Source organism: Ictalurus furcatus, chromosome 24, assembly GCF_023375685.1.
Source record: "Ictalurus furcatus strain D&B chromosome 24, Billie_1.0, whole genome shotgun sequence".
Classification (NCBI taxonomy): Eukaryota; Metazoa; Chordata; class Actinopteri; order Siluriformes; family Ictaluridae; genus Ictalurus; species Ictalurus furcatus.
In genome coordinates this window covers 3,149,886-3,172,539 of record NC_071278.1, presented here as the reverse complement: position 1 = coordinate 3,172,539, position 22,654 = coordinate 3,149,886, and the positions used below count along the sequence as shown (strand labels likewise).

At 38.8% G+C, this 22,654-nt stretch overlaps 2 protein-coding genes across 2 annotated transcripts; both read left to right on the top strand.

Moving 5' to 3' along the window:
* The first annotated feature begins 6,990 nt into the window (after positions 1-6,990).
* btr02 (bloodthirsty-related gene family, member 2) lies at positions 6,991-14,939 on the top strand. Its single transcript, XM_053612931.1, has 7 exons — positions 6,991-8,030; positions 9,556-9,856; positions 9,970-10,055; positions 10,918-11,145; positions 12,580-12,721; positions 13,236-13,262; positions 13,352-14,939. Exons 2-7 carry the CDS (start codon positions 9,559-9,561, stop codon positions 13,894-13,896), a joined length of 1,326 nt encoding a protein of 441 aa, XP_053468906.1. The 5' UTR covers positions 6,991-8,030; positions 9,556-9,558; the 3' UTR covers positions 13,897-14,939.
* A 1,496-nt stretch (positions 14,940-16,435) lies between these two features.
* cldnk (claudin k) lies at positions 16,436-19,166 on the top strand. The gene is made up of 2 exons (XM_053613370.1): positions 16,436-16,938; positions 18,368-19,166. Exon 2 carries the CDS (start codon positions 18,516-18,518, stop codon positions 19,164-19,166), a length of 651 nt encoding a protein of 216 aa, XP_053469345.1. The 5' UTR covers positions 16,436-16,938; positions 18,368-18,515.
* The last annotated feature ends 3,488 nt before the right edge of the window (positions 19,167-22,654 follow it).

Sequence of the window (22,654 nt, the reverse complement as noted above, 5' to 3'; positions counted from 1 at the left end):
TGTTATTTTCTCTCGTCACTGTTTGAGATGGTAAACCTGTGTGTGTGTGTGTGTGTGTGTGTCTCACATCCGTGTTTTAGAGCGGCTCAGTTCACAGGAAACACTCCAAACCAGCTTCATCTCAGTCTGAGTTGTGAGTTTGAGTCTCTTATACGTGCGTTTAGACCCGGCACGCGTCAGGTTCACTTTGGGTTTACGTTAGAGTCATCTCAAACACTTCTGTGGGACGAGGTTTACAGCATTTCACCTGATCGGTAATGAGAAGTTAATTTAAAAAAAAAAAAACTGTTGTCAACTAAAAGGACGTCTACCTGCGGCTTTCCTCCAAAATAAAAGCCACAAGATCTAACACATAGAAGTGAATTAAGTCAGAGATATAAGACTATTGTTAAATTACTTTGTATAATAAAAATGTATTATTATTAAGTATTATTCAGTGCAATATTAATATTACTAAATAGCAAAGGTTTTTTAATATATATAAAATAAAAATATGTATATTTACAACACTACTTGTTAACTGATATTAAATTACAAAACAACCTGGTAAACACTGCTGCGAGGGGGTTTCTAATACAGCTGCTGAGGGCGCGAGGGTGAAGTCGACGTCTTTTTCTCTTCTGATTGCCATAATCCGTCTCTATAGTTTTTTCCGTTCTTGGAAAGTCATGGAAAGGAAACACTGGATTTATTTTTGTTGGAGCACATGGTAACACAAAAAGGATATTTTTATGCATACGTTACCAAAAAGTTCTCTCAAGTCTTTATTTCACTTTGTAGTTCTGAGCTAGATAGATGCTTGTATATTATTTATCTGTTGCACTAATATTTTTTTTAAATTTAAATATGGACAATTTAAGGCTACGTTCACACAGCAGGCAAAACTGACAAACGTTACACAGGTTTGTTACTGACATGGCTGTTTTAACAACAGAAGACAGATTGAATCTGACATTTTTATTTCCATTCTCATATGTGGTAATGAAATCCGATACGTATCCGGTACGTGGCAATGCAATTCGTGCAATTCAACTCGACAGTCGTCGTAATTTCGTACTACTGGGAAGGAAAGACTAACCACTGCTGTTTTATCTTCGTTTCGTTTGTTAATTATCAGTGAATCCAGTCTGTTATATAAATGCTCTTTTTGTACTGAGGAGGACGTGTTAAGCTATGAAACTTTCAGGATATTTTTTAACGGAACAAAGATCTTTTAAATGTCGGAAAATCAAGGAAATTTTTATTTGGTTTGTTTGTCTCATCTTGTTGACGTGAAATATCCAGAATCAATCTTTACAGAGATTATGAACCACCAGCCGCAAAGAAACAGCCTCAGATGCTCACTGACCCACCTCTGCTGAATTCTCTACAGTGGCTATGAGGTGGATTTACTCGTATACAGTCGCTTTTGCCTCCAGACATTTTGATGGTGCTCATGACAGAAAATTAAAATAAGGGTCTGAACTGACCACAACACACAATGCCTATTGGAGTGCTGATGCTGCTTGGTTCTGTTACTCTCAGGAATAGGCTTGTGCAATATTAATTTTCTGAATGTAGTCAAGTTTATTTGGTGCAGTTCTAAAGATGTGATCTTTGGGCCTTTTTTACCCTCCTCACTATGTGGAGGTTCAGTGTGCTCATGAGTCCAATACCAAGCTAATTTCACCCATTTCAGATGTGAAACTTTTTTACTGTATGGCCTCAAAAGCATTTTTAACTGGGTGTGTGTTTCTTTTTATCCATTACCGGGTTTGTGCAGCTCAGCAATCATCTGTCATTTTTTATTTTTTTTATCATTGTTTGTTTAATTTGTTTTCCCATCCCATGTGGTTGACAAAGTGATGTTACATGTGTGCAACCTTATATTTAATACCCCATTGAAACAGCACATGGTTAAAAGCAACCAGTTCCTACAGGATGAGAACAAATTATAAAAACACTACACATTGTTCAAGAATGGCAATTTATTTGAATTTATTTACAAATCTTTAGGTGTGTCAATACCATTGGTACAGATAGTTTTGAGAAAAAGACATTATTATGTTAAAAAGTATTTTGAACAAGTTTATTTTTTGTATATTACAGAGATATTTAACTGTTGAAGTGGAAAATTTCAATGTTGTGTTTAATGTTTATTTTTTATAAAGGGTGCCAATAATTCTGGAGGGCAAATGGAGCACTTTATCCCAAAAGAAACATAATGAATGTTAAGAATTTGATCACACAGGGAAGGTATTTGTCTGATATTGTTTACTATTGTTGCTTTAAAATATTCTATATTCTCTTTACATGTGGTTTATAATGTCACAATAATGCAGCATCCATATATTTTATGTGTTAGGCTTTTATTGTTGTATTTTGTTCACACATTTGTATCTCATATTGATTTGACGCACTAAAGGACCATTGTTCATTTGGGCAATAAACCGTTTCTGATTGTGGCTGTCAGATTGGACTTGTAATTTGTGATGAACATTATCTGTCCAGTTGAAGGAAATAAATAATAAAGCACAATATTTGCATGTGCATTTTTTTTTTTTTAATAAATCTGTTTAGAACACTTGGTTTAAGTCAGTTCATGCTCGATAGTATTTAAATAAAACAGTATTATGTAAATACGTACATAGTTAGGAGGTGGTGCTGTGACCAAACACGACTTCTCTTTATAAGAAACAGAGTTCTAATCTATAATTTTATATTATGATAAAACTCTACACAAATCCTACAGTTATATTATAATATCTACAGAAAATCCTAATTTGTAATTTGATATGCAAATGATCATGAAGAATCAGTGAATATGCAAATTGCTCCACGAAGACATCCTGCTACTTTGAGGGAAGTCCAGGGGATGGATCTGGATTTGATCCAGCTTCTCCTACACCTTATTGTCATTTCATCTAACCCTCACCAGATCATCACCATCTGGATTTTTTTCCTCTTGCCACTCCCCTTGCAAAGTCGTTGTCATTGGGCGTGTGTTTCCAGGACAGTAACATAGTCCTGTAGCCCCTTGAATTTTGAGCTGTCATATACAAAATTATTCTGTACAACAACATAAGAGCACAGGATCGTAGCCCAGCCACCTGAAGGAAATAATATACAGTACAGGTAAATATGTCAAATGGATACTAAATGTAACAACAACAACAAAAAAAACCTTTCCTGAAGTTACCAAAATCATTCCCAAAATGTTCTTTGTTGATTTTTACATTTGAGTTGAAGAACAAGATCCATTTTTGAACTCAGTGCAGCCAAACCACTCACTCTGCATATGCACATGTTCTCTACCTGTTTTAGAAATTAAAAAGTGATAAGTAAAATGTTTACAGCCGTTGTAACATAAGTGAGAACACCAACTAACTCCCGTTAAGAATTAACTTAATTGACTTTTACAAGCTGGTGTTTTTACCAGCGTTCCGGACGCCTAGTATGGACATTTCCTTAAAAGAACTGGCCATTAATTTTTTCTACTTATTAGAACTGATGTCTGTATAGACTTCAGAAGTGGAATAATGTCATATTTCTCCAGAATTCTACAGTAAAATGAATTGATCTTTATTGTGAACATCGAGTAATTCACTGTGAACTGATTTCAGTGGGTTTGATCATCTAGCGATTTGAATTGTCCATTTTATAATCGAGTTAAAAGTGCCTCCTAGTTCAAACATACTGACAGACCCAATGATTTACAGAGCAAGTACTTAAAAATTCTACAGCAAAATTAATTAATCATTATTGTAAGCATAGAGTAGGTCATGCTGAGCTCAGATTCTTCTCCAAAAAAAAAACCAAACAACCTTTTAAAACGTACTTCTAAATAGACTGTTTGCATGCATTTTGTTCTTGCATGTGAAGGCTGATTGCTTAGAATTTTTAAAAATTGGACAAAAAGTTGGATTTCTCATAAAACCTTGGGTGTGATCACTGATACAAGACTACCAGACCAATAAAATATCAAACTGGCTATCTAACACAAGACTAGGCTAGTTTGGTGACGCTAGCCAAGTGGAGGTACAACTAAGCTATCACTGTATGGGTTTAGCTGCTACAGTGTAATGCAGTGTACATTATCTTTCCTTATGCACTGCTCATTTCATGTTCACGTAACTTGGAACTCGTATAGACATTTACACGCCTTGTTTTCCTGCTCAGCGTGAGAGGATGTTAGTGTTTCAGTTTCAACCCATTTATTTATTTATTTATTTTAAAATCGGCGTTAATCCATTTTTCCTCACACTGACTGTGTGAGCTAGTGTTTGGCAGAACTGAGAGACCGTCAGCCAATAAGATACGAGTATTTCCACGTATTTTCCTGTAAACCCTGTCTGATCGGTCTCGCCTCCGTTCACTAAAGATATGAAATTACAGGAGGTCTTCTTTTACTGACCTTCAGTTATGTAGTGACGAACCGCTCCAAGTGTAGAATTATTCTGGGATAAAGAAAAAAATCTTCCTCATGCCCAGGCCAGGTTACGCCCCTGACTTTGAAGAGCAATTCCTTTAATATTATACAGTAAATGTAATTGATGTTTATTGTGAGCATAGAGGAGGTGCCTATGAACTGATCTGAGCGGGTCTGATTGTCTACCAATTTGAAATGTCTATTTTATAATGATTTAAAAAGTGCTTCCTGTCTATACTGACAGATCCGATGACTTTGAAGAGCAATTATTTTAAAATTCTACAGTAAAATGAATTGATCTGTATTGTGCAAATATAGTAAGTGCCTATGAACTGATCTGAGTGGGTCTGATTGTCCACCAATTTGTAACGTCGCTTTTATTAAAGCATTAAGAAAAAGTAAAATATTAATATTTTGGTGTCAGACTTCCTCTGTGAAATTAACCATGTACACGTTTTAAACATTTATTTATGGTTAGATTTATAACAGCAACAACAACAACAACACCACCACTAGTTTCTTAAAATATGTTTTTACAAATTAATTTTTATTTAACGTCTATTTAAACTTTATTGGGTTTTGCCATTTTATAATGTGAGGAATTATAAAAACTTTTAGCCGGTTAACTCAGAAAACGAGCTGCACCAAGCCAGACACTTCATCCAGGAAACACGGAAGCCAGGGCCGAAGAGCTGCGGTCCGTCTCCCGGTCACCATCGAACATATAGTGAACGACAGCCTGATGGTGACGCTCGCTTACTGAGATAAGAGCTACACGGGATTTTGCTCCATTGCAACAAACAGTGTGTGTGTTTCATTATTATTATTTTGCTTTAAAAGCGCTAAGGCCATAAGCTAAGCTAAGCTAAGCTAAGTGGCGTGTGTGCTTTTGTAGATGGCCGAGTACACACCGCTTCTCTAAACACATTTCTTGGTTTCTTTGAACGCCAGATTGACTGCTCTGCATTGCTCTCTTGTTTACCCAGGTGTCAGGACTAACAAGTATAAAAGGTAAGTGAAATTCCTCCTTACAGAGTTCCAGCTTCAGAGCAGTCAGTTAATAAAAGCTATCAGTGAAAACAGTAATAGAAAATATTGTGTATAACTGTGCAAAACAGTCAAGTAAATCTTAGGTTAAAGTTCGCTTTATTTTTTAGATGTTTACAGAAGACAGAGTACAAAAGAAAAAATAATACCTACAGAGGTGTGCCCACTACAGTTATCATAAACAGGTAAGTGTAAAGTTATCAGCACTAAACCCCTCTGCAGTACTGTTTTTTTGCTTTCAGTGTAGTAGGGCAGTGAATTTCAAAGTGGGGGCCGCCAGGGGGCGCCCGGGGGCCGCAACAATTTGGTGTGAAAATTAAATTCTCACTCTCAGACAACCACACACACAATCAATTCCTAATGTAATGTAAAGATGAAAGAGGTACACAATACTCGATACCATGGTGTGGTTTTAAAAAGTAGATCTCCTGGAGGACATCCTCCTCTGGCTGATACTGGCAAAAGAGAGAGAGAGAGATTTTAGTTATCAAACACTCTCTGACGATGACTAAGAAAACATTGCTAAGTGCTAAGGTGCACTCCTAAACGCGCCCGCCCGCGTGCGTACACAAACAAACACACACACACACACACACACACCTTATACTCTGAATGCAAGCATTAGTTTAAATTCACTGATATGGTGGCAGGCCAAAAAGATTTATTAACACCATGAACATGTGAATAATTATTAGTGACATTAGGCTACATTTAGCTGACAGGACACGGGCTGAATGGCGATGCATGGTGGACCATTAGGAGGTAGTTTATAACATTGCAATGCGTTAGCGTCGTTAACAAATAACTGGCTATCGCTAACATTACATGGAGCGTAACGTTAGCTGGTTTCACGGTAACGATACCTAGCTGCCTCAGACAAACATAATACAGGACCGCCTTTCAGGTGCTTCGACAAATTCCAGGTGGTTCCTCCCTTTGTTTGAAATGAACCATCGCATCGGTTGCACACCGGCAACCGACGCTACCTTTCCTCTCAACGAGCTTTCCTCTCTCTGCCTCTTAACGAGTCGGGGCGGAGCTAAACTTCTGTCGTTTTTCCCGTGTGCTTGTTGGCGTTTTTCTTCTTCTTTAGCACTTGTGGACCGATTAAACACTTGCGCGTATTTGCTGACACGTTGAATCTGACATTTTAAATTCCAGTCTCATATGTGGTAATGAAATCCGATATGAATCCGGTACATGGCAACGCAATTCATGCCACTTTTATGTCAATCCAACTCGACATTCATCGTAACTGGGAAGGAAAGTCTAACCACTAGCGTTTTATTTTTGTTTCATTTGTTAATTATCAGTGAATCCAGTCTGTCTCTTTATATGTGATGTTATATGTGATGTTATATACTGCTATATTTCTGTAATATGTAATATTTCTCATGTTGATACATTTATAGTATGAATACTCATACTATAGAGTACTCCTTTACTGATATACTTTATACTTTTAGAATACTCCTTTCATGTTCCCGTTTTAGGTGTTATAGAACATAGATGGATTACACGTCATTACGTCCCCACGTCACACCGTTCGACGTTCCCTCTGGAATTTCACGTATGGACGTGAAGTCCGTCTTTGTTATGGTACCGTATACAGTTTTGGGTGTTTCATGTTTAATTTTATGAAAGCTTCGAGTGCAGGTAATTATTTGTCATGCTGTACGTGCAAATGGACGACTGCTTGAAGCCGTGGGCGGCGATGCGGGAATATTCCTAAAACAGGAATACTCCACATGTCTTAATTCCATTTGTCTTTACATCGAGTATGACTTTAATCGGATTAAGGTCATCACTAATCTCTGTGTACATGCTAGTTTGTTAATCAGAGTATCGTCTTAATCGGGTTAATATCGGATTATTGCTGTCCATGTAAACGTACCGAATGACGGTGCTGTGTTGCAGCCTGACATGAACTAGAGTTTTATCCTGAAGTGTGTTTTTTTTTCTTTTTTTTCTTTTTCTTTTTCTTTTCTCTTGCATACCACAACATTTCAAAGATGTGTTTTATTTTCTTACATTTTATACAGGAACGACACATCGTACTTTATGACGATTATTGTTGTGTCATGTCTGCCAAACGAGTTACTTCCTGTTATCATTTATATTAGAAAAGCTATAACCAGTTTCTTTTGTTTCCTCTCTCTCTCTTTCTCCCGAAGCTAATAAAAACGAGGTTGTCATGTTGCTGAAAATCGCAACGTTAAATCATTTTAGTGAAAACCGTAACTGGTTCGATGTTAAACACCTTTGTTTTAGATATATCCGAATCTAAATTTGAAATTAAAATCATCTTCTGTTCATGACAAAAATAAATACAATATATTGCACCTACTTTTTTGTGTAGAGTCTGTTTTTGGCACTTCATGTCGTTTACTCAGACACTTTAAGCTTCTGTTTATTTAAAGCAGAATGACGGGAGACGGGGCCGTACCTGTGCGTGTCCCTCCCCTCGACATGAACACACCTGTACACCTGATTACAATGTTTTAGCTCAGTAGCCGAGTAACTTGTGAAAGAAGCAGAGAAGGAGACGTTATTCAACACACACCCAAACATCCAGGTAAGATTAAACCAGGCCACTATTACTATATATTATGATCACACACACACACACACACACACACACACTTAACTTCAATACAGCAAGGCAAAATGTATAACACAAGTTTGTCCTCTTTAACAACCGATTCTTGAATGTCTCCATGATGTAATGAGGGATTATATGATCCTAACCTTCTAACTCCTGATAGTTGATAACAAGACTTTTTAATTTTCTGATTATTACTTACCTTTAAACGAAATGTTGAACTTGTTGTCTTTGAGGTCTTTCCAGAATTCAAGAAATGTCTACTTTGACCCTGATTTGTTTCAATGACGATGTGAGTTTCTGGTTAAACCTGTTCTCTTGCATGCCACCTGTCTCGGCTCTTACGTGGAGAGACTGAATATCTAGAGCACAATGCATTTTCATTATACACTTCACAAAGTATTTACTCTGTGTGCTTTGATCCAGCGTAATGATTCATCGGTTTCTGTAGTGCTTGCTTTCTGATTCACTTTTCGAGTCAAATCTGTGGAGTAAAATATTTCTCACAGTGATCCTGTTGTGTATCTGGGTTTTTAGGTGTCGGTACGAGGAAGTACTAGATGTTTTCGAACGTAAACATTGTCTCGACTCTATGGCGCGGATAGTTTTTGGCACACACCCGTCTTATTTATGTCTCTGGATTCTAATACAAATTATAACCTTCATTATAACCTTATTATGATGATGATGATTATTATTCATTTCACGCCCCATTCCTACCTGTTCGTGTTTGATAAGAAATGCTAACGTAGTTATGGTGCAGTTCCTGATACTGTAGTGTGTATTTACTGTATTTTTTACCACAGCGCTTTAGAATTCTCGCTTCAGGTCAGGTGGTGTTCATTACTTTCCTATAACAGCAGCTCTTGACAGTAGTTCTGAAGGACTTGTGTGGTGTAATCGTTGATTTGGTGAAGATTTCTGTAAAGAGGTGTTAATTAGCACTTTTGGGGAGAAATAAAGCCTCCAGTATCAGTGCTTCAGGACAGAGGAAAGAGTTTTGCAGTTTCTCAGTAACATGATGAGCTGCGGTTGTTGTTGTTTTTTTTGTCTCAAAGTGAAAAAAATAAAGAGCGGCTGGTGATGAAATAATTGTTTATAGCTGCTATAATTTGTTTCATAGACATTCCACAACATTACATGTAATTATAAATGGGAGGGGAAAAAGTACAACATGATGTTGTTTAATAAAAACACGCGCGGAATGGTTTTCAGTGACTGAGCGGCGGTGGGCGGGGCTAACAGTGTATTGCTGTAAGGGCAGTCATATGCAAATGAATTTGCCCTTCTGACGTCACAAATCCCGCCACATCCAAACGAGCTCGGTTAAATAAATGCTCTTTTTTTTCCCACTGAGTAGGACGTATTAATCTGTGAAACATTAAAAGCAGGACGATTTAATGGTACAACGACCTCTTATACGTCAAAAGATCCAGGAAAATTTGATTTCTCATGTCGTATACCCCTTTAAGGACTATAAATATTTTTTTTCCCCCAGGGAATGGCTTCGACCTTTAGCCTCCTGTCGAAGAAGCACTTCCTGTGTTCGCTGTGTGAGGACATCTTCAGCAATCCGGTCACCACGCCGTGTGGCCACAGCTTCTGTAAAGTGTGTCTGCACAAATACTGGAGCCGGTCCCGCACGAGAAAATGTCCTCTCTGCAGAAAGTCCTTCGTCTCCAAACCTCACCTCAACGTGAACCGTATACTGGCGGACGTCACGGAGCATTACAGGAAATCACGGCTGGACGGAAAAACGAAATCCGTCAGCGTGGGCGGTCTGTTGAATGTTGCTGTAGGTAGCGTTATGTGGAAGAGTTTGAAAAGTCCTAAAGTGGGGGTCGATTTTTGACTCCGTGAGCTGAAGCGTGGTTTCATTGTCTGCTTTTTTTTAAAACGTATGTGCAGGTAGAGAAAACCGATGCAGAGGTGGAGCACATGATCCAAGAGAGGATTCAGAAAATGGATAAACTCAAGCAGTCGCTTAAACTCCTAAACGTGAGCCTGTCACTTTTCCAGAAAATGTCTAACTATCGGGATATCGCCAGTGAAATGAACCCAAACATTATTATCAAATACATGCCTCTTCTTAATAGATCCAGTACTAGGAATATAACCGAATACGAATACGTAATTCAGAACGAATAGATGATATGTTCTAAACAGATAGAAATACAGATATGAATAGGAGGCGCAGTATTTTTTTTAGAAAGCTTGCCAGAAATTTGGTTGAGCCTTTGGTGTGAATCAGACTGAGATCCCGCTGGACGCAGCTTTTTTACTTTCATTCAGGCGCAAGTGAGTAGTCTGATATGAAGCTTGAGGGGAAAAAAGATAGAAAGACCATAACAGACTTGGAAGGGAAAGTGCTATCGGCCCTCTTCTGCATACATGAGCTCTCAGATGTTTACGACTGGCTAGTATCACTGTGATTGACAGGGCAGAGAGAGTATGCCCCTCCCACACAGATGGCTGAGGCATCATTGGGATTCAAACTCACGAGCTCCTGATGCTCCTTTTCTGTTGCGCCACTTGGGAACCTCCAAAGAGTTGTAAATCCATACACTGATGCACAAAACCTTTATCCGTACGTGAAAGCTATTTTGTCCAGCCGTATTGCTCTCCACGTCAGTCGGCACAATTTAAGGTTTGGACAGCTTGAAAAAACGAATCGCTAAGGGTGGCACCCAGATGTCAACTTTTAAACACACATGGCGGTCTCCTTAAATAGACTACACTCATACAGCGTGACTAATTCTAACTGAAAAGATATTGTAGGGAGTTGGGTGGAGTAGTGAGAGGCTGCCATTATAAGACATCAAAGACGTTATTATGTCTCTCAATGTGTTCCTCTGATCAGAGCTCGTGTCTGCGGGAGGTGCAGGAGAGTCATAGGGTGTTCTCTGCCCTCCTCAGCTCCGTGGAGGCGGCCCACAAAGCAGTGGTGGCGGAGGTTGAGGAGAAACGGCAGGAGGCGGAGAAACGAGTGGACCGACTCGTGAAGGAGCTGGAGAAAGAGATTGCTGATCTGAAAAGTGGACAGACCACACCAGAGGATCTTCTAGATGGCAAGGAGTATCTTAGAAAGGTGAGTTCGTCATATCGTCAGTATGATCAGTAGTCATGACTGTCATTTACTGTAAGAGAAGAGGACTTACCCAAGTATCAGCCTTCATGTACATAGTGTATGGCTATAAGATTAAATATAGCCACAAGTAGCGATCTCGGGGTCCAAGCACTCTTCCTAGTTTCCAAGTTACTTAGAACAATGAAGATACTGTTAGCTACTGATATGATATTTTTTTTAAAAATGACCAATGATGTTCATATTTTTTCACATAAGCAAGTAATCATTAGAAATCCACTTTGAGATTAGTACAAAAATGCTGTATAATTGGACTAACGCTTCCTGAGAAACTGGTACATGAACTTAACTTCGTCCCCTATGGATTCATGAACCACACATCCTTCAGAAATAGCTCCCCAGTATATTAATAATATGCTTTGACGTGTTAAGATTTTGCATCCCAGTCCTTCCACAGTTCGATTTTGTCTGTTGTTTATAATAATGTGTATTAGGCATCTATTTTAGTTTTATTTAGTGTTGTTTCAAAGCACCACTTGGGTTTTTCTGATTTTATGTATTTGTGTGCACGATCATATGATTGTTGTTGTTGTTGTTTTCATGAAGTGTGCACATCAGAAATGTATCCATAAGATCGCGCTTAAAACATTTTACACGCGTCTATCTGGCAGCAGATGGCGCTGTAGCTCTAATGTAGTGAGACTCTTCTCCAAAGCCAACACAAGGCCGTTAAATCCCAGTTATCACCAACATATTCAATGGTATGACATAAATGCCAGGGCTGTGTATCTCTACTTCTAATATGATTTGATCTCAATAAGTCATACATGTCAGGATAGAGACATTAGAAAACTTTGGCATAAATGGAAAATTCCAGTAAACACTGTTCCAGCATGACGATGTGCCTGTGCACAAAGCCAGCTCCATGAAGACATGGTGTGTTAAGGTTGGAAGAAGGTGGAAGAACGTGTGTGTCCTGCACAGAGCCCTGACCTCAACCCCTACTGAACACCTTCGTGCCGACTACACCCCAAACCTCCGTGCCTGACCTCACCGACGCTCCTGTAGCTGAATGAGCACAAATCCTCAGTCACGCTCCAAAATCTATTGGAAAGCCTTCCCAGAAGAGTGGAGCTTATTATAACAGCAAAGGAGGACCATCTTTGGAATGAGACGTTCGAAAAACACGTATGGGTGTGATGGCCAGACGTCCACAAACTTTTGGCCATATAGATTGCAAGCTAGGTTAGATAGTTAGCCGATACTAGCTAAGTGTGAACGTCGTATGAGTGGCTTTTCATCTATACGAGCGGGAAAAAAATTGATTATTTTGATGCTTTTTATAGCTATTTTGTGCAATACAAGAAGCAGGAAATTCACCAAGTAATGTTTCGACATAACACATTCATGCTTTTTTTAAATTTATTTTATTTGTAGAGTTTCATTCATTTACCCAGAGAGATGAAGGACTGGTCAAAGGTCACACTAGAGACCGACCCGTGTGTGGGGTTCACCAGGAAAGCTGTGAGCGATTTCATCGACGCTGTCAGGACGGAGGCTAACAAACTCTCTAAAGCAGGTTTGTATTAGTGCGCAGTGTGTTTTAAGACGGATGTGACGTACGAGTGTGAAGAGTGCGTCATTAAACTCTTCTCTCGTGTACTGAGGTGGTATCAATTGAAGCTAAAAATGAGGAACTTTTCAGTGGAATAAAGGAAAATAATGCAAACCCAAAAGAAAACAAGGTGCAATAAAAGACAAGGTGTTATAATAATATTAATTGTGTATATATACATTTATCGTATTACACGTATACATTTTAAATTTACATTTATTATGACTGTTTAATATTGTTGGTGTTACAATGTGTAGTTGTTAATAATAATGTGGATTTAAAGTCTTTTAATGTGTCATTTTTACTGTAGATATATTTATGAAATGACGAAGTGTTTGAATATGAACATTTCGAGGCTTTGAGTCATCTACAGACCTGTATGTGGATTTATATATATGGGCGGGGGATAAAGAAATAAAAATGGGAATGTTGGAGGACGGATTGAAAGTAACTGAATGTGCTGTGTGTGATTTGACAGAGCTGAAGAGGCTGCAGATATACACAGGTATGTTTGTGTGTGATAATTGTTTCCGATAATTAAAGTGTTTGTGTGGTGGTTTACGCTGGAACGCTGATCGTGTCTCTATCTGACAGTGGAGCTCAGACTGAACCATCGCACGGCTCACGCCAACCTCTCCATCTCGGACGACAGGAAGCAGGTCAGACACACTGGCAAGCAGCAGGAGGTCCCTGAAAATCCCAAAAGGTTTGACCGTGTGACCAACGTGATGTCCAAGGAAGCCCTCCTCTCAGGTAGACATTACTGGGAAGTGGAAGTAGGAGACAAGACAGACTGGGACCTCGGCTTGGCCAGGCACTCTGTTAACAGGAAGGGGAAATTTACCGTCAGCCCTGCAAACGGCTTCTGGACGCTCAGCCTGAGGAGCGGAAATCAGTACACGGCCAACACTCTGCCACTGACCTGTCTGCCACTCAACTCCAAACCCAGAAAGGTGGGCGTTTATCTGGACTACGAGGAGGGGCGTGTGTCCTTCTTCTGTCCTGAGTCAGGGATTCATATCTACACGTTTACAGACAAGTTTACTGAAAGGCTTCATCCCATTTTTAATCCCGGAAAACCGCATGGAAGCAAAAACGCTGCGCCGCTCATCATCGTCACCAACTGCTGCACTATCTAAACCGGCCTTCGTTTTTTGCGTTTAGAAGATTACAGTTAAATCTCTAACGAGCTCGGCCGAAACAAAAGACACACTCTATTTAATTTATTTTATTATAGTGTGTACATAAATGTTTGTACTTTGATTATATTACTGGTATTTTCCTAAATAAATACATACATGCTATGCTGTAACAGACCCATATGATCTTGTTTACTCAGTATGGACAGTTCTGGATTCTCAGGTCATAAGGTTTTTGATTCATTTTCTATAACAGCAGATTTCATTTTAGTAAAAAAAAAAAAAAGAAAAGAAAAGAAAAGGAGGGAGATTCCTTCTTAATCCTCTCTGTGTATACAAATGCACATACAGGTCCAGCAACAAAAGGCTGGAAAAGTAAGTGTTACTGAAAAGAAACAGCTGGAGGAACATTCTGCAACTAATTGAGTTAATTGGCAACAGGTCAGTAACATGATTGGGTATAAAAAGAGGATCTTAGAGAGGCAGAGTCTCTCAGAAGTAAAGATGGGATGGAATCTGGACGGAAGCGCATACCTTTCAGCATTGATGGTGCCTTTCCAGATGTGTAAGCTGCACATTCCATAGGCACTGATGCACCCCATACCATCAGAGACGCAGGCTTTTGAACTGAGCGCTGATTAAAAGCCGGATGGTCCATCTCCTCTTTAGTCCTCTTTAGTTTAGAGGATGTGGCGTCTGTGGTTTCCAAAAAGAATTTCAAATTGCGATTCGTCTGACCACAAAACAGTTTTCCACTTTGCCTCGGTCCATTTTAATTGAGCTTTGGCCCAGAGAAGACGGCGGTGTTTCTGGATCATGTTCCCATATGGCTTCTTCTTTGCATGATCGAGCTGTAACCAGTGTTTGTGGATGGCATGGTGAACTGTTTTCACAGATAATGAGTTCTGGAGGTGTTTCTGAGCCAATGCAGTGATTTCCATTACATAATCGTGCCTGTTTTTAATGCAGTCCTGCCTGAAGGCCCGAAGATTACAGGCATGCAATATTGATTTTCACCCTTGTCCCTTGCGCTCCGAGATTTCTCCAGATTCTCAAAATCTTTTGATATTATGTACTGTAGATGATGAGATATTCATAGTCTTCGCAATTTCACGTTATTAAATTAACATTCTGAAATTATTACACAAATTGTAGACTCAGTTTTTCACAGATTGGTGAACCTCTGCCCATCTTTACTTCTGAAAGACTCTGCCTCTCTAAGATACTCTTTTTATACCCAATCATCTTACTGACCTGTTCCCAATTAACCTCCAGCTGTTTCTTTTCAATAACACTTCTTTTCAGCTTTTTCTTTCCCCGTCCCAACTTTTTTGAGACGTGTTGCGGCCATCAAATTCAAAATGACCTTATTTTTTTCCATTAAAACTGTACACTTCCATTTGAAATGTTTTCTACGTTCTGTTGTGAATAACAGATGGGTTTATGAGATTTGCAAATCATTGCATTCTGTTTTTATTTACATTTCACACAGCGTCCCAACTTTTTTGGAATTGGGGTTGAACAACCCATAACATCACAGGTTTATACAGTATTAATGTACACTTTCTAATACGTTATTGTTTCTGTAGTAACAATATAGAAAGTGTCCTGTATGGCGGACGCTCCACGTGAACAACTTAAAAAAATTTTTTTTAATTTTGTCGATATAATGACTTTTCTGTAAGGAGACATTTATTTAACATTGATGGAAGGAGTCTCCAGTGTCCGTGCTTTTGTAACAGTCAGAGGATAAACTGATAAAAAGAATTTCTAAAAAGTACCACGTGGCATTCTGTAAAAATTTTTTTACGATGTTCGTTGAATTATATATATATATATATATATATATATATATATATATATATATATATATATATATATATATATACACACACACACACACACACACACACACACACACATATGTATGTATATACATATATATGGTATAAGAGTATATATATGAGTATATATAGTATAAGAGTATATATGAGTATATATATGGGTGTGGTATATGGTATAAGAGTATATATATGAGTATATATAGTATAAGAGTATATATGAGTATATATATGGGTGTGGTATATGGTATAAGAGTATATATATGGTATAAGAGTAAATATATATGAGTAGATATAGTATAAGAGTATATACGAGTATATATATGGGTGTGGTATGTGGTATATGAGTATATATATGGTATAAGAGTGTACATATGGTATAAGAGTAAATATATATGAGTATATATAGTATAAGAGTATATATGAGTATATATATGGGTGTGGTATGTGGTATATGAGTATATATATGGTATAAGAGTATATATATGGTTGTGGTATGTGGTATGAGTAAAACTCTTCAGGACGTTCTGTTAAAGGAAAATAATCAACAACTACAGATTTTCCTTTAACAGCACACCCCCAAGTGTTTTATTCCAGAAATAGCCTAATTAATGAGGATTATAAATGCCAAACTTAACGATCGTTTAAAAGAAGCATTTGAGGAACTTTAACTGTCTTGACTTTGAGTTCATGCAGAGGAAAGTAGCGCAGCGAAGGCGAGAAGAAGAAAAGGGGTAAGACCAGGAGTCAGAGAAGGCGAGAGATGAAAAAGAGGATGGAGGAGAATGAGGGGTGGGGTTGAGGGGGGTCCAGGAGGCGAGGGCGACAGAACAGCGACTTATTGTGTTGGTCCACCAGGCACTGAGGGACACACACTAGGACACATGAACACACACACACACACACACACACACACACACAGACAGACAGAGAGTGCAGTAAGCGCGCACACACTCAAGCGCGTGCTTCTACCCACTGTACCACAGAACCGTGCTGGCATCACTCTCTCTCTCTCTCTCTCTCTCTCTCTCTCTCTCTCTCTCTCTATCTCTCTCTCTCTCTCTCTCTCTGCTCTGTACTGTTCAGTCTTCAGTGCAGCTCGACTCACACTGTCCGGATCTGCGGATCACCTCGTACCTCGATCACCTTCATCAGAGCATCAGAAGCACTTCTAACTGACGAGAAGAGGAGCCAGATCCAGGTAACTTTTTCTTCTAATCAAAATGCAAACCAGAACTGCAGACCGTTAGTTATTAAGTTTGATTATAAAACCAAACGGTCTGTATTTCCACGTAATCTACGTTACCTGAGTAGATCTCCTGCTCTGCATGTGAGGTGTTCGTACGGTGTTTTATTTCTCGTGTAATATGAAATCGAAAGCATTCTACATGGCTCGAGGAGTGGCTCTTGTGAAGAAGAGAGAACAAAAAAAACCCCATCTTGAACATTGAGGAAACATTGAGGCACGAACAGACGCTACACTCCTTGGCCCACTCTGAACGAAACCATGAAAGCTCCTTGTGTTCCTCAGACTCCTCATGTTTGTCTGAGATAATCCGCTCGCCCTACCAGGCGTAGCTCGACACCCACCTTCAGCGTGAAAAGGATTCATTCTCTAACGCTGGAATCCGGCATCGGCTCGCTGTTTACGCCAGACCCCTAAATATTTATCATGGGTCACTTCGACGATGCGTTCCACATCATTTGTGTTTAAGATGCGTTATGTATTGTAGTACCGTGAGTTCAGTTCATGGCTTTGTACTACACGTTGGGATGTTTTCCATACAATGTTTAGTCATTTTATTTGAGAATAATGGCCAAAGTGAATCTTAAAAGAAGATTATTGGAAAAACAGTTCAGGGGAATTTAGCAGAAAAGATAATTGGCCAAAAAAAATAAAATGGAAATAAAGTCCTCGGGCACACTCTCAGCTATACTAATTGGATAACATATAGAAAAATGACACTTTAAGAATTATACACCTCTTAAACAAACAAACACACATTTAGTTGATTTTTAAAATATCCACAGCTGATATATAATTATAGTCACAATATACTATTCTGTTAGCCTGTTTATCTGTAAGAGAGTATTAATTTAATTTAAAATACCGTTCAAGTTTGTTTTCCATGATGAAATCAATTTTGTATCGCACATAAATTGAAAAAAAAAAACATTTTGTTTTGCTTTAGTTGATTAAATATGACAAATCGGTGCTATAAACCTTTATAGATTTACACCGTGTCGATTTTTTTTTTTTTTTTTTTAACATCTGCTCATATGTTTATTTCACTCAAACTAAATGTTAAAGCGTAGAGTGCTTTTAATGATAGATGTCGTCACAAAGCTACAGAAATTCGGATGTAGGTTTAGATCTCTAACGAGCAAGCCAGGGATGACATGAAGCGCAGAAGAAAACCTCGAGACTCAAAAGGGAAGCGGCCATCTTCACCCCGGATAGTGGGATTATAAACGATTACAGTGGACGGGAGTAAAGATAAACGGTACGAAGTATGTTGAAAAGATGTTCAGTATGAGTATACGGTGAATAAGAGTCCCAGGATGAAGCGTGCCTAGTTATGAAAGTGATTTTATTGCTTTTTTTTTTGTTTGTTTGTTTGTTTTTGTAGGTTCAGTTGACCCACATTCAGGATTGAGGACTCTTGCTAATGCTGAAAAGCTTCTTCAATCTCAGTTGAAGGATTTTTTTTTTTCGTGGACCCCCCCAAAAAATAAATAAAAGCAAAATCACACACGCTTCAGACGCAGAAAGTCAGCATGGCGACGACGGGCATGCAGCTCCTGGGATTGGTCATGTCTATCATCGGCTGGGTGTGCGGCTTCCTGGTGTGTGTGCTGCCCATGTGGCGCGTCACGGCGTTCATCGGCAACAACATTGTGACGGCGCAGATCACGTGGGAGGGCCTGTGGATGAACTGCATCGTGCAGAGTACTGGCGAGATCCAGTGCAAGGTGTACGACAGTATGCTGGCGCTACCCAGTGACATGCAGGCGGCGCGTGGCCTCACCGTGCTCTCCATCCTGCTCTGCACCCTGGCGCTGACCCTCGGCGTACTGGGCATCAAATGCACCAAGTGTGTGGGTCAGCCGAGCTTTGAGGCACGGCTGGCTCGCATCTCCGGTATACTCTTCGCCATTGCAGGGTTCCTCTACCTCGTGCCCGTGTGCTGGACGGCCCACTCCATCATCAAGGATTTCTACAACCCGTACGTCGCGGCGCCGCACAAGCGTGAACTCGGCCCTGCGCTCTACCTGGGCTGGGGAGGCTCGGGATTGCTGCTCATCGGCGGATCTCTGCTCTACACTGGCTCAAGCCCACCCGGCATCCCCTCATCGCCCACCTTCAGCAGCGGAGAGAGCAGCCCGCGCCGGGCCGGGGGAAGCACGCAGGTCAAAGGTTATGTTTAACGAGCGAGACCGACTGCAGTCGAGCCCATACCAATCCCCTCTGCTAGCTTTCCCCATCATCATACATTCCAGTTAATGTTAATGTATTTTTTATGATTCATTGTTAGTCTTAATGCCTGACTCTGAAGAGGCAATGAAGGGTGTGAAGAAAAAAAAAAGGTGTAATTATTTAGTTTTTCATCCTCTTGTGTTGTATAACCTTGTCTCTCTCTCTCTTTCTCTCTCTCTCTCTCTCTCTGTATTTATTCATGTATGGAAAAAAATAAAGACATCCTACAAAGCCTCTCCTGAAATAATGTTTTAATGCTGCAAAAAAAAAAAAAGTAAGGTGATTATAATTATGTTTTAATTCCATGGAATTTTTTTTTTCCTATAATACATATATACTTGTGAAATATTTTCAAATTATATATACTCTTTTTAGTTTAGCGGAGAACCACGGGAAAGTTACATGTAGACCACGGAAACGTCCGGCAGTAGAAAATGTGAGTTCACAGATATGACTAAAAATACATATAAGAAAATATGTCACGCCTTTATATAGATTATGAACTTTGGCCATTTATGTGTGGATTTTATGTGAGTGATATATGAATCAAGATTTAGAGGCTTATACTTTTTATTGCCACGAGGAGCTGATATTTGTTGGTCCGTAGAAAGGCTACAGATGTGGACTGTGAAACATTCACACTGTGTATGAAAGTAAGAGCATGCATTTCTGAGAATGATGTCTGTACATGGCACGGTTTAGACACGTACTGTTCTCCGATTTTGTTTTATATTACTAGTTATTGGTACCTTTTTAAACATTGTACGCAGTATACTGTGGTACTGTGCGTTTCTTTCTCAAGATAGGTATCTTTCAAGCTGAGAAACACTCGCCATTGTGTGTGGAACCGGTAGCTGATGAGGACACACTCGGCCCGTGCCGTCTCCTTCTATGACTGTATCTAACTGTAGCGATGGAGGGGCTGCTGCTGTACGCCAGCAAAACAATGCCATTGTATGGAGCACGACCGGCACAGCAGCAACAATAGTCCATAGTGTTTTGTGTGCCTGCTAGTGAGTCATGTGTGATCTAATGGTACTGGTGGGGGGATTTAAAAAAAATAAATAAATAAATACAGGAAAACATTAGAAATATAAAGGATCCTTGATTGTTCAGGGTGACACCAAGTGAAGACTGTAGTGTCAGAAAGGTTTTATAGTGACTTGAACCGTACAGAGTTGGTGACTTATTTTTGATAACATGCCCACAGTTTGAAGGATAAGCTGACCAAGCACTCATCTGCTACACTTATAGCTCACTTTAAGTTAATTAACAAGGGATGATCCTATTAATAAACTAATAGAGCCATATTTCAATTTGTACTATGATTGGTCCCGAATGGCATTCCATAATTTGTCAAGTTTCACAGCCGAAAATATACATTTCATTGTGGTAACATCAAACTGTCAAAACAGTGATGCTTGACTTGATAGTGCTCCATGCTCAGGGCAATATATTACAAGAGAAGGTGCTTCGGTCCGAGATTATAATCATGTGGAACTGAGAAACGCCTGTGTTCTATTCAAATTCCACCCCCATGTGCGCAACTCCTGCGTATCTTTTAGAATGTCGCTTCAGTCCAGAGTCACGTCTGAGGTCTGAATAGCGATACAATCAGTTTCAGTATTAAAGCTTCACTATGCATGTTTAGATCAACTCCGAATACAGCCCAGACAGAGCAGTTAAATAAATCGTTTGGTCATATTCGGTTAGTAAAGCAACAAATACATTCAATCTTTTCATTATTCAGATAAACAGAGAACTATAGGGGGCCTAAAACAGAACCTTGTGGGACACCATATTGCATTTGCACTGGTAATGGTATGTCAAGGTCTAAAACAAGGAAGTATGTGTCCTCACCAGCTGATTTTTAAAAGAATGTCCATTATAATAGCATGGTCAGTTATTGTTGTTGATGCTGTTGTTATTGTATTAGTAGTAGTAGTAGTTGTTGTTGTTATTATTATGCTCCTGAAAATTTGAATGGTTTCCACTACAAATACTATTAAAACCATTAGCAAATGTAGTGTGTTTTGGGCCATATTCTATTAGGATTTAATAGTTTGCATTGGTTTCCACTAGGCATAAACATGCCACCAATAGAACCCAACACATTACCAGTAGAGGCCCACAAGGACCATTATCGTTTCCATTAAAACCAATACAAATCCCATTATAATCATTAAAACCAATAGAATTTCTATAGTGGTTTCTATTGGCTTTTTTTCAGCAGGGTAGGTAGTACTGTGTCGTAAAACGACCCTCAAATCGCGACAGAATTTTTACAATGTAATAAAGCTATATAAATGACGCTAAAGTCTGTGTGATTAGCATTTTAAAAATAAACTTTTATCCAGGGCCTGAATAACAAACACCTATTACACACAAATTGCACTATATAACACTACTTCATAGCCTTAATTGGGGCACTCTTATAGACATAACTTGAGCAATTGAGAACGTAACCTAGGTCCAGTTGTTCAGAAGTGATCTGATCGGATTGGATCTAATCTTGAAAATGGGTTGTTCAAAAGAAAGAAAAAAGGTCATGTAATCCAATCTTGCTTTTGATCTGGATCAAACTTTCAGTATGTGTTGTTCAAGACTTTTTACTAGGATTTGGATACCTGTTATCCAAAAAATCTGGATTATCCTGATCCCAGCAGAAGGGGGGGGGGGGGGATTTCAGGAAGAAAATGTAATAAAACTTTGTAACTGGTCAAATACTACAACATTTGTATCATGTATATACATTTATTTGTATTTTGAACTGGATTTGTTTAACCGTTAGTGTGATAAATTAGATCAAGTATACATTAGGCTACAAATTAAGGATTTCAGTACAGTAAAGTAAAAAAGGAAAAAGATTTGATTTTGTCCCCATAAATAATCTCTAAACAATATCAATGTCAATATCAAACAAAAATAATATATTTCATTTTAACTGTCATTTGTCACTATATTAATTACAATGACACAATCATCAGAGACGAACCAGTCAAATGTAGTTTCTAACAATCTCTCCACACGTGAAGAACTCTGGACTTTCTTATTTTATTAACTATTACATATTTCAACTTTATATGATTTAAAACATGCGTAGAAAATATCCCCAATGTATTTGTGAATAAAGTGTACTTGTTTGTTTGTATTTATTTGTTGCGGGTCAGATGAGGGGTCTGACTGTTTAAAAGAAATGGAAAAAAAGAAGGGGATGTTTGTATTGTATTATTGTTCCGATTTCTGTCTCTTCAAGTAAAAACACTTAAAGCGACCCCATGCTGGCTAATCTACCTGTTTTTTTTTTGTTGTTTTTTTTTACATGGTTAGTAACCTACAGTGTGATATGTAAACTGATTTAGAGCTCTCGTTATCTGGATTTGGAATCTGGATCTAATCTGGAATCTTGAAAGGTTTGTATCTGGATCATGGTGATACA